The 18,357-nt window shown below is 46.4% G+C and overlaps 1 protein-coding gene across 1 annotated transcript in view; it reads right to left on the bottom strand.

Annotated features, from left to right (window-relative positions):
• SEPTIN5 (septin 5) overlaps positions 1–13,388 on the bottom strand; it is an 85,352-nt gene extending 71,964 nt beyond the window's left edge. The window contains exons 1-2 of the mRNA XM_048513743.1: positions 13,120–13,388; positions 12,966–12,976 (exon numbers count right to left, since the gene is read on the bottom strand). Coding sequence (XP_048369700.1) covers positions 12,966–12,976; positions 13,120–13,165 — 57 coding nt within the window. The 5' untranslated portion in view covers positions 13,166–13,388. The remainder of the gene's footprint in view (positions 1–12,965; positions 12,977–13,119) is intronic.
• Positions 13,389–18,357: the final 4,969 nt, after the last annotated feature.

Genomic DNA, 18,357 nt, shown 5'->3' with positions numbered 1-18,357 from the left:
CAGTAATGAAACTGACAAGCTCTGTTCAACCACACAACCAGCAGGGAGTCAGTCACTCCTTCACAGGAGAAGAGAAATCCACAGTGAGCTTGAAACTCAGTGGACGAAGAGGAGAGGAAACTGTCTGTTTCATTGCTGCTGTTTTAATCACTGAGGCTGTGCAAGATGCTAAGGCAGGACTCCTCAACATGGTACCCACGGTACTGATACCGTGCCTACCAATTATGTTTAGCAGGTGGACAGGATTTGGTGGGGCCTTTGTCCAGAAAGGCTTTTGACTGGCTGGGCAGATTTTTTAAAAAAACTGCTTTGGCAGCAGTTGCCACAAGAGCACAAGGATATTATTCACTGTGTTAAGCAGCAGCAACCATTTGGGTCTGGCTCCTGCAGCAGCTATGCTCTGCCACAGAACAAAGCATGCTTGACCTTCTTTGTTGCAGAATGCTCTACCTGGGTCCTAGTGCCTACCTAGCTCTGCCCCCCCCCCCCCCCCCATCCCTTTGAAAGCCTGAAAGTAAAAACACATTTTGGCATAAATGCTCTTGTGTCAAAGGCCGTTTCCCCACTCGCCTTTTGTTGCGCGCTACTCGCTCCAAATAATGTGGGGTCCAGCGGCACTCCCCACTACCGGAGCGGCGACAACGCAGCTGCCCCGATTCTGCCGCCCTCGCAACCCCTCAGCGCATGTCATTTCTACCCCGATTCAGAATGGCGCTTTTTGCAAAACCCCGCACAGAGCGCGGGCAGTGAGGAGCATGACTGCGCGCTCAGAAACACCTGCAGTTAACGAAGCCCGGTAAGCCTCGCTTTTCTTTTCAAAGTGGGGAAACGGCCAAAGTACCAAGTTCGATAACGCACAGAATAATGGTTTTGACAAAGGCGATGTGTAAAAATGAATGATCATTCTCATATTTGTATGATGCAATTCTGCAGGGTCTGCAAGGCAGAGTTGTTCCGCTGAGCTTTTGGTGAGGGCCCGAAAACTGAAATCAAAACTGTAATTGTTTTATTTTTTTATTGCACTTGTTGCCGGCCCTAAACCCTTAATCCCTATTTGCTTTAAATGGCATCTGTTGCCGGTCTTATTTTAACTCTGATTTGAAATTAAGCTTTTAGTTGATTTTAATGTAAATGTATTTTAACTGGATTAGATTAGATTTTAACTATTATAACTGTTTTAATTGTTTTAATTGCTTATTTAATCAAATTTTATAAGTTATTTATTATTGTAAGCTGCTCTAAGCCCTTGTGGGGGTATATTCTCAGAAATGCCAAAAATTGCTCTTTAGCCACTAATGTTCCAGCAAATAGACTATTCTAATGCCTATGAAATGGAAGTTCTTCCAAAGTCATCTCCTCTAAAAGACACCCAAACACTCCTTAAAACATTCCCCTCCCAGTGATGTGGACTCTACTTGTCCATGAGTAGATCTCACAAAGATGAGATATTGTCTAAATTAGGGGTTCTTCATTCTTTCTAGACTCAGGGCATACCAAGCACAAGATCCACAGAAAAGCAAAAGGGGGATAGGAAGTCATGTGACATCAGAGTCACGTGGCAGGAAGAGGTGGCACCCGATTTATTCAAGGCTAGAATTGTGGGCAAGAAACCCCAAGAGGACTGGGGACAGAAAGCACTAGTTGAACAACAGGGGTACTCTAGCGAAGACCAAACCAAAGAGGATCTGTGTCCACCAAGAGACCCTGCCTTGCCATATTTGTTTCTCTCAGTGCACCTACAAAGGAGGCATACAGTCCTTGTTCCCAATATACATGTCCTAGCAGCAGGTCCAAAAAGGGAGCATGAAAGAGCTGTTCTCTAGGGTTCAAGAGACAATTTCACATCCCTGTTTGACTATGAAGCTCATGGGACCTGTCACTTTCCCGAAGCCCCCCCGAGCTCTCTGGGTTATTGTGAGGATAAAACAGGGGGGAACCTTGTATGTCACTCTGAATTGCTCAGAGGACATGCAGAATAAAGACAGATAGATTGGAGTGTAACCTGCTTTGGACATGTATTGCATATGAAAAAGAAGAATATAAATATTTGGTAGGTTCCTACTTGCTAGGAGGAAAGGAACATGGTATAGCTCGATCTCGCCAGATCTTGGAAGCTAAGTAGGGTCGCTACTTGGATGGGACACCATTAAGGAAGACTCTGTAGAGGGAGCCAATGGCAAACCGCTTCTATTTCTCATTTGCCTTGAAAGCCACGTCACGACACTTTTATGTACGCACCTACTTACTCAAGCCAGGTTATGAAAAGTCGTGTGCGTGTGCACAGATATTCATATTTGCACTAATATTACAAGTCAGACAAGTCCATGACTTAAGATTTATTCAGCCCACAAGACCAATTTTTGGGATAAGACACATAACAGACAGCTTCACAGATGGCTCCCACAAGGAAGGCCTTGGATTCTATGGTTTGCAGTCGCAGAGAGCAGGTGGGTCTCGAATGAAACACACATATGAGTTCTCCAAATATAGAGGCAGCCCCCGGCCTAATCACAAAGCAGAGGGGGGGGGGGGGGAATAGGCCACACACCAGCCAAACCAATTAGGAAAACTGGATTCCCAGATTGTGCCACATGCTCTTGATACCTACTCAACAATATAAGGTTTATGCAACGAACTCTGGAGAAGCAGGCAAAGCCTCCTGACCTCCTGGCGCTGTGGCAAGATTTAAATATATTTTTGAACTTCTCTGTTCCATTTTGTCATAAATTCAGCAGATAAGTCCATGTTGTTCCATTTTGACATGCATTCAGCAAAGTGAAGCAAGCCGTCCTTAACGCACAAAGTTCACACCCCATTTATCACAACAAAAAAAGTATTTTGGGAACTTAAGGTAGAGCACAGCCAGTCACCTCATTTATCAAAGCATTTCTTTCCAAAGTACAGAGGGGCATGGCCAAAACATACATATTAAATCAGTAGGCTCAAATTGGCATTTCTGTCAGGCAGCATTCAAGCAGCCATGTCAACAGCAAATGCATTTTGAGTTGGTGTTTATTTTCATTTTAGACATTTAAGCTCCACATGTTTCCACAGCAGGGACCCAATGCAGCTGACAACAGCATTATTCCCCCTCCTCTGTTTTACCCTTACAACCACCACTCCGTGAGGTAGGCTAGGCAGAGACTGAAAGCAACTGGCCCAGGCTTACCTGGTGAGGTTCCGTGGTAGGATGGGAATTCAAACTGGGGTCTCCAGATCCTAGTCTGACTCTCTAAAGCACAGTTGTCAAACTCACGGCCCTCCAGATGTTATGGACTGGCAGGGGATGATGGGAACTGTAGTCCATGACATCTGGAGGGCCACGAGTTTGACACCGGTGCTCTAAAGACTGTGCAATGCTGTCTGTTCACAGGGACTGATCTGTGTCCATAAAACCAGAAGCGCTGGGCCTTGCCCTAAATTTCCTCACTTCTGCACAACTGAAATTCAATAATTATAGTACATACATAAATTTACCCTTCACAGCACTCCAAACACTTTACATATATTATAGTGCTATAATCCTGCAAGAATCTTGTTCATATTGCTCCATATTGCACACGAGGGAAAGTGGATGAGAAAGTCAGAATGGTGTAGTGGTCAGACTAGGATGTGGAAGACTCTGGTTCAAATCCTCCCTTTACTACGAAGCTCGCTGTGCGACCCTGAGCTATCACCTCTCTCAGCCTAACCTACCTCACAGGGTAATTGTGAGGGTAAAGTGAGGAAGGGAAACATCCTAGGCCCTCCAGATGAAAACTGGGATAAAAATATATATGGGGGGGGAGATGTTTACCTGAAGCCACTTCATGATCTCACAACAGAGACAGAATTGAGGGACTCAAAGCCACCAACACAAGACCAAACAACAAACTATAAGATACCTGAACGAGGATAGGAAGGATTGCTGCAATATGATGGAACATGCTTCATGCCTTCAGTTTGCCATGTTTTAAAGATGCTTAAGATGCTGCAGCTATATCCCACTGGTTTGTGATTTGGAGACATCCTGAAGCCCCATCAGAGTGAGGACAAGAAGTTGTATTTCCTGCCCTCACATCACCATCTTGTTGCGGGGAAGGGAGGAGTAAGAAAACAAAATGGCTGGCAAGAAGTATTAGAGAAAACCATCCTGCACCATGCTAAGTGAGGTGAAAGATTCGCCTTCCCTGATTATGCCTTCCCCCATCCCAGTATTGCAAACTCTTCCCAGCTTCACATTTCATGAAGAAGTAGAAGAAGAAACTGTCTTACAGGGTTCCTAACATATATAAGAAAGTATATAATATGAATTGAACGCGAAGGTACATTTGTTGAGGTTTACTCTCATTTCGGCAGCTTAGATTCTATTTGTTCTTCAGCAGTTCAGATTTGCTCTTCCTCTACTAGCAAGGTGGTTTCCAAGAAATGCTGCCTTTGTGAGGCTGTCCTTTGCAATCCCAGGCTTTGAATTCCACATAAACATGCATGCACATACAGCACATTCTTAAACACAGCTAAGATTTCTTTCTTGAATGGCGGGTTGTAAGGCTCGGCGTTGCCTAGCTACAGTCCAGGATGCAAAAGCAGAGTTTCCCTCTTCACCAACATCACTAAGCATATTCTTAGAGAAACGATTTCATGATTCTTTGCAAGGTACCAGCCCCACTCCATTGTAGGCCTGGGCTACTATGGGCTGGCTCTCACATTACCACTAGGCAAGCAGAATTGGGCACTGACATTTCTCCTGAAGGACACCAGAATGATGCAGAGGAGATAAAACTGTTCAGGTTAAAAAGATCACGTCTTCTGGCTGGTATTCATACATGGCGACTACACTCAACCGACCATAAGTCTGACCCAGCATGGCAGTCGTATACTCTCAGGAGCTAACTAGCAGCTGGCATAGGGAGCAGCAGTGGCGTAGGAGGTTAAGAGCTCATGTATCTAATCTGGAGGAACCGGGTTTGAGCTGTGGAGGCTTATCTGGGGAATTCAGATTAGCCTGTGCACCCCCACACACGCCAGCTGGGTGACCTTGGGCTAGTCACAGTTCTTCTGAGCTCTCTCAGCCCCACCCACCTCACAGGGTGTTTGTTGTGAAGGGAGAAGGGCAAGGAGATTGTAAGCCCCTTTGAGTCTCCTTGCAGAAGAGAAAAGGGGGATATAAATCCAAACTCTTCTTCTTCTGGTATAACACAGTAGCAAAGAGAACAAGGCTGAGGGACTCTGGAACGTTCAGTCTGGAGAAGAGGAGGTTGAGGAGGGACACGACTGTTCTCTTTAAGTATCTGAACGGCTGTCGCTTGCAGCAGGATAAACATGTAATTGGAAGATAGTAAATGGCCCAAGATAAATTAATCTGCTTAGACTGGAGTAACTATCCTTAAGTTTGCACTGATAACCATTCTCCCTGCTGATTGGTTCTCTGCCCTGATCATTCTCCCTCACCCCGTGAGTTTTCAAAAGTACTTTTTTTGTGCCATGGAGAGAAACACATCTTATTGTGACATGCCTCTAAAGATGCCAGCCACAGATGCAGGTGAAATGTTAGGATCTAGAATCACCAGACTACAGCCACACAGTCTGAAAAACCCACAACAGCCAATTGATTTCAGCTATGAAAGCCTTCAACAATATATATGTTAGACTTTGGAATGCTATGGAGGAAGGTCTGGAGCAAAGAAAAAAGTGAGAAGGGAAAGGGTTAAATAACTCCACACTGTACCACCCATTCTCCAGTTTAAACTCCCCCCTCCTCCAGAAAATCATTTTTAAAAAGGCCATGAGGGTTTAGCTGTAAACATGTGCTGTAAAAATAGATAGTTCCCTTTGGTCATTAACGTCACTGAGAAGTTTATAACCAGGGCATGATAGATGTTTCTATTGCAGTACCAGAGACACATCATCTCTGAGCATGGGGAACCACTTTGAAGACCTGTCAGGTCAGCAGAAAGGCAAGGGAGGGTCACTGCTTTAATTAATACCTATGCTTCTTGCTTTTACAGCTTAGCAGCCCCAATCCATCCTATTCTCTGGGCATTTCTCACATCCTTTGTTTTTAATTCAGTGTTGAAAATTACATCCAATGCTTACATATCACTATGCTTTTTACAAAGCCCTTCCCTTCCATCTGACATCCACCAACATTGCAAGTTAATTCTGCCATGCCAAGTCACCAAGTGACTCCATTTTTCTTCTCCTCGTATTTCTTTCTTTTTGCTTTTACTGTCTTGTGATTTGTGTACACATATTTATAGATCTAAGCCAGGTCTGTCCAAAAACGTTTACTATCACATCGAAACTCCTGTTGTCACTAACACTAGTAGGCAGAACACTATCCCTGTTGCAAGGAGTTCCACAGCCTCAATGGATATAGACAGTGTGACCGATGTTCACCTAGAAACGAGATGCTGCATACCAATATCAACAAGGACAGCGAAAGAGAGAGTTCTATGGGAAAGCATTTTAAAACTGAATCAAGAATCCAGATCCCATTACATTCTTGGCTGTCTATAATTTACTTATAAGTTAAACGAACAACACAGCTGAATAATCTCCTAATTCTGTAATAACAAATAAGACAAGACACAAAAATGGTTTCTGTTACCCCAGTTTTCTGGACATTTTTCTAATACCCTGAAATCAGTTGTGTTCAAATTCTTCTTTAGTAAGTGTTCTTTACTAGCTATAAATTAAACATTACTTATAGTTCGGAAATAAAACTTGTTAAAGATGTATAGATGGTTAATTTCATAGTTTATTTCATAGTTCAAAACAGGTATCTCAGTCCCCCCCTCCCCAGTAGCCAAGTATTGAACTAAAATATTTGAAGAGAAGGATCAATAAAACATAATTAATGTAGCTAAAATCAAGTTAACCACAACTTTTAAACTAATCAGCTTTGCTGGTATTATATTGGTATCATGTTGGTACTGGTAGTATTGATCTGTTGAGGAATTAATTGCATCAATGAAATAACATGGCTTTTGTAGCCATGGAAACTATTTCACACACACACAAAAAACCTGAGCGGAAGAAAGTTTGCTATTACAGCCTTTTTCCACCCTGCATCACGGCTCTGAAACGACTGTTCAAGAAACACATTATTTTTACTACCGAATTAAGAATAAATTTAGCGTCCTCATTATTTCTTCTTGCTTGTCCAAAAGCTAGCCCCATAAGACAAAGCCCCATAAGACACTGCAAAAACACTATATGCAAAATACTAGACAGCTGATATAATTCTAAGTTTGAAAAGATGCAAACACAGCAGTCTGGATACGTAGGAAGAGATGTACCAGTTGTGCATGAGTACACAATGGCTGTCAGAATACAAGTTTAAAAGGGTTGGGTGCAAACAAGCACGACGAGAAGTAAAATAGCCACACATGGCATTCCGCAAAGGGGTTGCAGAAGTTCATGCAACCGTTTAAGAAGCTTTCGTAGCAATTCACATCGACCTGGATTGCCCAGCTAGCCTGATCTTGTCAGATCTCAGCAGCTAAGCAGGGTAGCTCAGCAGGGAGCCCACCAAGGAATACCAGGGTTGCTACATAAGTGCACGCAGTGGCAAACCACCTCTGACTGTCTCTTCCCCTGAAAACCCTCTGAGGTCATTATATGTTGGCTGCAACTTGACAGCCAAAAAATTGTGGCTCAAAGACTTCTGTTTGCACACGTGGAAGAACATCTCTGGATTGACTTTTAGTTTTCTCGTGTAACGGTGTTACTCATGAGACAAAACAGGGGAAATGCACAGGGAATTCGCATTCTGCTCACAGCACTGTTCAGTCCGAGCCAGCATGCCTGCCTAATTGTTCCTCCTTCTTACAGTTGAACTCTGTGCATATAGATCAGGGGTAGGGAACCTTTAACACTCAAAGAGCCATTTGGACCCGTTTTCCACGAGAAAAGAAAACACTTGGAGCCGCAAATAATTTTTGACATTTAAAATAAAGATAACACTGTATATATTGGGTTTTTTTACCTTTTACTCCACTCATTCTGAGAAGCGCATGGATGCGCCCACCCTGCTGCCTGCAGGGCGGGCAAGGATGGGGCCAGTGGCTTGGCCTTGCCGGCTGCCGGGAAAGCGCCCGCCCCGCTCGAACGGGGTGGGCGAGAGGGGAAGCCTGCGGCACTGCCCAGCCGGCCACGGGCAATTGGTGCGCCCGCCCTGCTGCCTGCAGGACGGGCAAGGATGAAGCCGGAGGCTCGGCTCGTGGAGCCGCAGTGCAAGGGCAGAAGAGCCGCATGCAGCTCTCGAGCTGCAGGTTCCCTACCCCGATATAGATGATTCCATAGTACCAACAGCTGGAAACAAGAAGAGACATACGGGAATCCTAAGCATCATTCCTACTTTGCACTGTATCTTTTTCCGCTGCGTAGGCACTCTTCCGCTGCCAAGTGAATTCCCCTTGTGCTAGGTACTTCCACTCAGGTCAGGTCAGTGTCATTTAAGAATTCAAAAAGTGATTGGTGCAAGAAGAACGTGGTCCGTAGCGGGGGTCCATCTCCACAAAAGAAGAAAACTGTGCCCAAGAAAAGACAGCTTAGCCTCCAAGCCTAGCTGAACTTTTGGGTTTAACTTTCTTTTTGTGATGGTAAAGTAAGTTAACTTATATATTCAAAATGATTAAAAACCCTTCTAATTGAACTTTCTCATCTGTTGAGGATACTGGTTAGATGTTGCACAGAAAATCTACACCACCTATTCACAAATGTAAACATAGTTCACAACAGGTAGTGGTGGGTTTTCCGGGCTGTGTGGCCGTGGTCTGGTGGTTCTTGTTCCTAACGTTTCGCCTGCATCTGTGGCTGGCATCTTCAGAGGTGTATCACAGAGGGAAGTCTGTTACACACTGTGTCAGTGATGCACCTCTGCGATACACCTCTGAAGATGCCAGCCACAGATGCAGGCGAAACGTTAGGAACAAGAACCACCAGACCACGGCCACACAGCCCGGAAAACCCACCACAACCAGTTGAATCTGGCCGTTGACAATACATAGCTCACAACAGTTCTTGGTGACTGATTGTTGACTCCCATTTTACAGCTGGGGAACTGAAGCAAAGCACTAGCGTTGTTTGTTTGAAACCTGAACCCATGCTTCCATAGCCAGAGTCTTAACATTCCTCATAGTGCAAGACACAGAGGGTTCCCAACCAGTCTCCCAGTCAGACAGAGGTCTGCATAGTGTCAGGGATGTGAGCAATATCAGCCATTGTCTGATCACTATCAAGGCTGATGCCTGTCAAAACTCTTACAACCCAAGGTAATTTTTATTCAGAGTTAAACCTCAGAGTATGCTTTACTCTTACATCCGAACAGACCTACTTTTACAATGGTAAATTAGTCAGCAGCAGAGGCCACTTGGTGTTTCTGCATGAGTCACTGATCTGGAGGTACACCAGTGTGGTATAATGGTTAAGAACAGTGGACTCTAATATGGAGAAAGTTTGATTCTCCATTCCTCCACATGAGCAACAGACTCTAATCTGGTGAACTGCATGTGTTTCCACGTTCTTACACACAAACGAAGTCTTCTGGGTGACCTTGGGCTAGTCACAGTTCTTTGGAATTCTCAAGGAAGGAGTTTGTAAGTCTGAGTCTTATGGTAGAGAAAAGCAAGGTACAAATCCAAACTCTTTTGCATGGCTCACACAGAGATGCAACATACAGCCTCTCCAGAGGGTAGATTACTGTGCTGAATCTCTACGCTGGGTGTGATCTGAATGCTCCAATCTGACTTGAAGTCATGATATAGAAAAAAAAAGATCCACCCCCCACCCCCCCAAGTGGAGGCTGGTTGAGGGGATGGGCAGGTTTTTGTGTGTTGGCCAGGCGGACCAATCAGTTGTGCAGGATTTCACCTATGCTCGGCAATGCAATTCAACACACCTTGTCATGGGGAAATTGGGCCCTTCAGTTTCCTTTTGTAATAGCTCCCTCAGCACTCCTGCTGCTGTAATTTTGGGCATCTACGTCTCTGCCAACTCAACGTAATGCTTCATGCACCTGACATAATATGCTGGACAGGCACCAAAGTGTGACAAGCCTCTTTCATCATTTTGTCCATGCAGAGATGCAGCTGACAGCCTCCCGTGGGGACGGGTCCTTTGGGGTCTTTAACCGGGTTATTTCTCAAGGCAGTCTTCTCGCTGCTGCCCTAGGTCTTCACAACACTTTCCCCCCTGCCTCAAGTGTGCTGATCTCATCTTCAGCGGATGATCACAAGACAGACACACATCCTTTCCCACAAGGCAGACACTGCCTATCAGCTGCTGCCGAAGCACACACAAAGCTGACTTATTCTCAAGTCAGACCCTTGGTCCATCAGGCTTGGTGTTGTCTGCTCCAACTGGCGGCATCTCTCCGAGCTCCCAGGCCAGAAAAAAAGGTCTTTCCCAGTATCTACCACCAACTGGAGATGCCAGGAACTGAGCTGGGGGACCCCAGGCTCAGAGTCACTGCCCCTGCCCCCTCGAGCATCCAACTCAGCCAATAAACAGTCCATGTGATTTTTTACAGAGGTGTCAAACTCGTGGCCCTCCAAATGTTCATGAACTACAATTCCCATCAGCCCTTGCCAGTATAGCCAATGCTCATGTTGAGAGGGACTGATGGGAATTGTAGTTCATGAACATCTGGAGGGCCTCAAGTTTGACACCACATAGCAAGTCAAACCTACATCTGGCCCAAGATCATTGACAGAGACTGATGATTATTCCCCAGACCCTTTAACTGCAAACACCGCAAACTGAAACGAGAAGATGCAGCATGTAAAAGAAGAAGAGTTTGATTTATATCCTCCCTTTCTCTCCTGTAAGGAGACTCAAAAGGGCTTACAAACTCCTTTCCCTTCCTCCCTCACAACAAATGCACTGTGAGGTAGGTGGGCTTGAGGGAGCTCTGAAGAACTGTGACTAGCCCAAGGTCACCCATCTGGCATGTGTTGGAGTGCACAAGCTAATCTAGCTCACCAGATAAGCCTCTGCCACTGAGGTGTAGGGAATCAAACCCGGTTCTCCAGATTAGAGTGCACCTGCTCTTAACCACTACACCACGCTGGCTCTCTACACCACATTCCATTCCTCTGGACCCGCATCCCTGAGGCTTCCAAAACTTTTGAAGGGACTATCCCACGTTGCCCGCAAGACCTGTGACACATCTCTCCAGGCCAATATATCACTTGGCTCGACTTGTCAGGATCTAGAAAGCTAAGAAGCGAGCTGCAACCCTAGAACATGGAGATGCATTTATCTTGCATAGTTTTAGTGTTCTCAATAGCTTCAGGTTCTATTCCCGAACAGCACAAAGGTAGACATCAAACATATTAGAAATGGAAGGCTTAGAATGAATGAGGCAGTTGCAAACGACAGAAAAGGCTCATGAAAATACAGTCTATTCAAGCCACTGGCGAATGGGAAAGAAAGGCGAGGTTGGCAAATTCATATATTCAAAATGATCTTATACTCATCATTGCACATGCTCATATGGACTGGCTAATCCAGTAAATCTAAACCACCTATACACAAATATACAATTGCCACAGTTCTTTGAGGCCAATCACTACAATTCCCAAGTTACAGATGGGGAACAGAGACCTCATAACACTCCCCAGGGTACAAATTGCTGAACTTATTGTTTACCTAAAAGATAGGAGGAACCCATTCCAGACTAGTCAGTAATAACTCAGCCAGCATTGTTGAAGGCTTTCGCAGCTGGAATCAAGCGTTGTGGGTTTTCCGGGTTGCGTGACTGTGGCCTGGTAGTTTTTGCAGCTAACATAGGCTGGCATCTTCATGGTAAGCTGCGCTTCTCTCCCTGCCACGGAGAGAAAAATTTCTTATGCCTCTGAAGATGCCAGATCATGGCCACACAACCTGGAAAACCTACAACAGCCAACTCAGCGAGCGTCCACAGGCTCCCTACTCCGACTCTGGCCTTGTATCTTCCATCGGCCTGATTCGCATCACCGGGAATTCAAACAGTCCCATTTACTGCCTACGCAGAAGCTGAGAGTTCTGTGCAAAAGGAAAATCCTTATCGTCACAGACACGCACATCCCATGTCTCTGACAAACAATCCCAAGTTTCATTTATTTCCGTGGCTTTTCTGTATTCTCTGTCCACTGATCCCCTCCTACGGCCGGCTCATCCCTTTAACCCCGGCTGCTGTCTTTCCTATCAGGGATGATTCACGCCAACTGAGCATTCAAGCGCAGCCCTCGTACCCTCCCTGCGCAGATGCTGACCGTTCTTAGGAGACAGAATGAAAAACGCTTCCCATCATTAAACCAGATCCCTCTGCCCGCTGGAGAACACCACACGCCGAAAACCCATCTGCTATGGCTGCTGACACTCTCCGAGCTGAATTCGCTTTCTTGGATGGACACAAACAGTCCAGGGCAGAAAATCCCTACCGGTGGCACCTAATTACATCACCCCTTTCCAACCTGAAGGCAAACAGACCTATCTCCAGAGAGTAAGTGCACACGCAACCCAGACAGATGTCTCTCCCTGCGAAAGAGGGATGCCGGAGAGGAGAGGGGCAGATCATAAACAAGGAAGCGAAGGGGGTGAGCCGGAACGTGCTTCTAATACCAAAGCAGCTGCTGCTGCTGCTGCTGCCGAGTTGGCCCTGCCAAGGCCTCGGAGCATCCCCAGAATGACAGGGGAGGATCCCCGTCACCAGGGCCCCATGGACCAGAAAGACAGAGGGCAGGCCAGCACGTGATCCGTCCATCCAGAGGTTTTTAGCCAGGAAAGCGGTTCTGCCCTGCCCAAATCGCCCGCAGGAGCTATCCAGACCAAATGCACGCCACCCTCCCTCAGCAGCCCCCATCCTGCAAGCGTCGGTGCGAGGAAGCGAGGGCACCCTGGATTTCAGCAGCCCCAGCCGGCTTCCCCTCCCGCCCTCCCCACTGCCTTCCAATTGGGGTGGCAAGACAGAGCTAAAAAGAACAAGAGATCCGCTTTACCTGTTTTTCTTCTGCAAGGGAGCCATTCGGGAGCAGACAGCGATGCCCAGGAGGAGATCCAGGAGAAGGGAAGGGGATAAAGAGAGAGAGAGATGAGAAGAGAGCAATGCAGCCCCAGCCCCGCACCTCGCCCGCCAGCGCATCCTCGCCTTACCTGGGTTGGGCAGCTTGCTTTTGTACCGCATGCCCGTGGTGCTCATGGTGCAAACCTCGCCCGGCTGCCCTCGCCCGGCCCCAGAAGCGGCTTCCTCGCGAGGCGACCCTCCTCGCTTCCCCGCCACAGCCGTCCCCCTCCCGGCCGGCTGCGGCTGCACCTTCGTCGCCTGCAAAAGGGCTCCCCTCGCCAGGCGCGCCTCAGGCGGAGCGACTCCTGCTGCTGCTGCAATCGCCAGCCCGGCCGGAGAGGGAGAGGGGGAGGGAGGGGAAAAGAGACCGGGGAGAAAGGGGGCGGGACGCCACCAAGCCCGGCCCACCGCTCGCAGCCAATCAGAGCCATGCCCTGGCCCAGCAGCGGCCCTTCCCGCGCGCAGCTTTGCGCACCCGCGCGCCTCCCCTCCCCTGGAAGCGCGCTCTTCTACCCCCCCTCTCCACCGCCGCTGGGTGCTTCAGCCACCAGTTCCAACCAGGGCGGGCGAGGGAGAGGAGCCCCCGACCTTGGAAGAAATGCAGTTGTGCATGTGTTTGCCAATGCAACTGGACATGAATTGCACTCAGACGCATGCAAATGTGGCCGACTCCCCTGCGAGGGGAGCACAGACCCCCACCGCACTGTCACGCCACACGGGGCGGAGGGGAGAAACGCCTCTCCCAGGGACATGCCTCTGAAGATGCCAGCCATAGATGCAGGTGACATGTTAGCAGCAATGTTGCTGGGCATTCTGAAATGCCACACAGCCTGGGAAACCCCCAACGGCCGAATGCTCCATCCTTGGTCCTGTAGGCGCAGCCCATCAGTCGGCAGCAGACCGTTCCCAGCTTGGAGAGGTACCCTCTCTCTGCAGAAATTAGTTGACATTGCAATAGCTTATGGGTAGGGTTGCTGACCTCAGGTGAGAAAAAAATTATGTGTTGTTAAAAAAGAGGGGTTGATACAAATATAACTAGCAATGCCAGAACCCAAAACCAAGGTTACACAAAGATGTATTCGCTGTATACAATAAATCAAGTCTAAGAAGCACGTCTTGTTTCTTTTTTCAGATGTAAACACAGTTCATAAATCGGGCCCACACACTGACTCTGCACCTACGTAGTTCATAATCACTACCTTCAAGTCCAAATGTTCCTCCTGTCCAAAATATCACAAAAAATCCAAGTCCTTACTTGGCAACATTTGAAAATGGTTAGATTTGATTTATCGTATACAGGTAATACGTTTTTGTGTAACTGTGGTTTTGGTAGTTTTTCTCAGCGGGTATTGCTAATTTTTAGCTGATCTCCAGGCTACATCAATTGCTTTTTTAATTTAGTTAAAACATTTACTCCACTTCCCCTGGAGATATTTCCTGCTTTGGAAGGTGGAGTATAGGGAGTTATACCCTACCAAGGGAGCGCGGAGGAACGTGCTATTTTACTTTTGGAAAATTGAGTCTGGATACAGCCCAACATATAAATCACATACAACACACACTCAACCAGATTCAAGGCCACACCATAACAGACTGTGGATTTTTGAATGAAGAATATTGGCCTTTTGAACAGCGTTCCTTAATCGTGGGGGGGTTCTGATTATTTGTAAGGTGACTTTGTGGAAGAACATATGCTGTTCTGCTCTCCACCAGGATGGTGTAGTGGTTAAGAGTAGGCGGACGTTCTGGAGAACCGCATTTGATTCCCCATGTGAGTCACAGACTCTTCTCTGGTGAGCTGGATTTGTTTCCCTGTTCCTGTATATTAAGCCTGTTGGGTGACCTTGGGCTAGTCACAGTTCTTCAGAACTCTCTCAGCCCCACCTATTTCACAAAGTGTCTGTTGGGAGGAGAAAGGAAAGGAGTTTGTAGGCCACCTTGAGTCCCTTTACTTGGCAGAAAGGCGAGGTAAAACTCCAAACTTTTCTTCTTGTATTATTAAATATTCATCGACATGTTTTTTGCCTGTGAATCAACCTAGAATATATGTATAAGTGCAAGATCTGGGGGCTGTCAAAAATCCTCATTCCTGGACTCCAAATGCTGGCTGCAATCACTGCCTCGGCCTTGCTGTCACCTCAGCCGCATAAAAGATTTTCCCCACAAAACCACATGAAACACAAGGCAGGAAAGTCAGGAGCCGGCCCATCACAGCACACGTTATTTGACCAAATCTACTTTAAATAAGTTCAAATCCTCCAGCTGACTCAATCAGTAGTGGGGAGAGGAAAGGGGAAAAACACACAAATCAGTAATGTGTTCCATATTTGCACAGTTTTGAAAGGCTAGACGACCACAAAACCATTAAGAGACTCTGCCACACAATAAAAGGCACTGGCAGTCTAGCAATCAGATTCGTAAATTGTTTTGACAGTCTGCCACCGAAAATGTAAGTCTAGTATAGACTAGATACCAGTGCTTGTTCAAAAGACATTATATAACAGCTAAGCAGGCTAATTACAATCTGCATTGTATCTTAGCACGCTGAGTCCCTTCTTTGCAACACCCCTCCCAACTTCTGATTGGGATATAAGGATTGCGGTCGCCATTCCAACTTGTATCTAACAAAAAAAGAAGAGTTTGGATTTATACTCCACCTTTTTCTCCTGTAAGGAGACTCAAAGCAGCTTACAAACTCCTTTCCCTTCCTCTCCCCACAACATTACACTTTGTGAGGCAGGTGGGGCTGAGAGAGTTCTGAGAGAACTGTGACTAGCCCAAGGCCACCCAGCAGGCTTCATGTGTAGGAGCGGGGAAACAAATCCAGTTCGCCAGATACGAGTCCATCGCTCATGTGGAGGAGTGGAGAATCAAACATGGTTCTCCAGATTAGAGTCCACCTGCACCATGCTGGGAGAGAGAAAAGCATGTTTTTCTACAAAGTCACCTTACAAACCACCAGAAACCTCCCCCACCCCCCTGCAATTAATGAACATTGTTCAAGAGACCAATATTCTTCATTCAAAAATCCAGTTTGTTATGGTGTGGCCTTGAATCTGGTTGAGTGTGTGTTTGAGTTATGTGTTGGGTTGTATCCAGACTCAATTTTCCAAAAGCAAAATAGCACGTTCCTCCTCGCCCCCTCGGTAAGGTATAACTCCCTACAGTCCACCGCTGTTAACTACTACACCACACTGGCTCTCATCAAAAGAGTTCTGATTGTTGAAAGCTTATACCCCCAAATTTATTTATTTATTTATTTCAATTTTTAAATCGCCCTCCCCCAAAGGGCTCAGGGCAGTGTACATCAATATCAAATATAAATACAAATATAAAACAATCTACTAACAATATTAAATTCACAGAATTTAAACAGTTTCAAATTTGCAAATCTGGTTGATCTGTAAGCTCGAATAAATCGGCACAGAGCATCAGGAAATCCTCACGTTTTATTGGCACATGGCAAGAGGACATTGAGGTGTGAGCTCTTTACCAATTTCCTCGCCTCCATCTGAAGTGATAGTCTGTCCTATCACCTCAGAATTTTACCTCCGCATTCTGCTGCGTTCCAAGCAGATTATGAGGCTTCAGCGGCAGTTCTTCACCCAGTTTAACAATGAAGCAACACTATGCACCTTGAAAACATACTTTGATGCTACCTTGCTGACAAAACACCTCAGAAGATGGAAGAAGGGTCTTCCTGTAACCCCAAAATTTAGTCTAAGCCTCTGTTAATGAAGTGGGATATGGAGAGGAGACGGAAAGGCCCCTTCTGCACATGCAGAATAATGCACTTTCAATGCACTTTCCTACTGAAGCCTTTTCCACACTCGTGACAGTTGTATGGTTTCTCCCCTGTGTGAATTCTTTGATGTGAAGTAAGGTTTCCACTCTTACTAAAGGCTTTTCCACACTCCAGGCATTCGTATGGTTTCTCCCATGTGAATTCTTTGATGTGAAGTAAGACTTATGCTGAGACTAAAGCCTTTTCCACATTCCAAGCATTGATATGGTTTCTTCCCTATTTGTATTATTTGATGGGAAATGACTCACTCCTACTGAAGCCTTTTCCACATTCGAGGCATTTGTATGGTTTCTCCCATGACAGTTCTCTCATGTGAAGTAAGATTTGTGCTGTACCGGAAGACTTTTCCACATGACAGGCATTTGTATGGTTTCTCCCCTGTGTGAATTCTTTGATGTGAAGTAAGATTTCCATTCTGGTAGAACCCTTTTCCACAACGTTCAATCCACTTTCAATGCACTTTGAAGCTGGATTTTACTGTGTGGAATAGCACAATCCACTTTCAAACAATTGTGAAAGTGGATTGAATGTGCATTATTCTGCATGTGCGGAAGGGGCCAAAGAGAAGAAAGGAGAAGGTGCAGCAGGGGTCCCTAACACGGTGCCTGAGAGTACAATGGTGCTTGCCAACTCTCTTGGCGCCCACTAAGTGTTTTATGAAACAGACCAGGGCAAGGTGGGGCTTTTGCCCAGCAAGACTTCTGAATGGCCACTGGAGATTTGATTGGCTGTGCAGTTTTTGAAAAAAAAAAAACAATGCTCTGGCTGCAGTGCTATCAGAGCACAAGGATCTTTATCATGTGACTGAAGGTAAACTGCAGCAGCCATTTTTCTGGTTGTCTGTCTCATGCAATAGTCAATTTGTGGCAGCCATGTTGTGGCTGTGCCCACTGCCCTGTGTTAGCAGCCCAAAAGTGTCCGCAGGCTCAAAAAGGGTGGGGAACCCTGAGGTAGAGGGTTCCACTGTCTCTCCAGATTTGTGAAGAAGTGTAAAGGATTCAATGGTGTTGATGGTGAAGTAACCTTGAGTGCATTCCACAGCCCGGGCGATGGGCCAGATGCATCGGCGGAGACTTTATCTTTGCGCGGGAGATGAAGACTCCGTTCCCATGGGAAGCAGGAAGGGGATGGGATAGTGAATGGTGTTAGTAACCTGTGCTTCTGGCCATGGAAGTGCCATTCCTACCACTGCGCGGTAATTCTGCCAGGCTTTTCTGAAGATGTCTTAATAAATGGACTTTTACTCCCAAAAGCCTTTTATTTCTGCTTCTATGGAATTCCTTACATTGTGGCAGGAATCCTAATTCATCCCCTTATATTCCCTGTGCAGTGGACCCTTTGGGTTCTGGCGATGGAGAGGTTGAATGTTACTCGCGGAAGGCGCGGGTAGCTCCCAAAGAGGGCTCTTCGACCTCTTCCCTCTTCTGGATCTGGAGGAACCCGGCGCAGGAGAACGGGCCTCGCTTGGTGGCTCTCTTTCCCTTCCGTCTCCTCAGATCAGCACGAAGTCTTCCTTTACTCC

The sequence above is a fragment of the Sphaerodactylus townsendi genome, linkage group LG13 (assembly GCF_021028975.2).
Source record: "Sphaerodactylus townsendi isolate TG3544 linkage group LG13, MPM_Stown_v2.3, whole genome shotgun sequence".
NCBI classification, from domain to species: Eukaryota; Metazoa; Chordata; class Lepidosauria; order Squamata; family Sphaerodactylidae; genus Sphaerodactylus; species Sphaerodactylus townsendi.
This window is presented reverse-complemented; position numbering and strand designations above follow the sequence as displayed.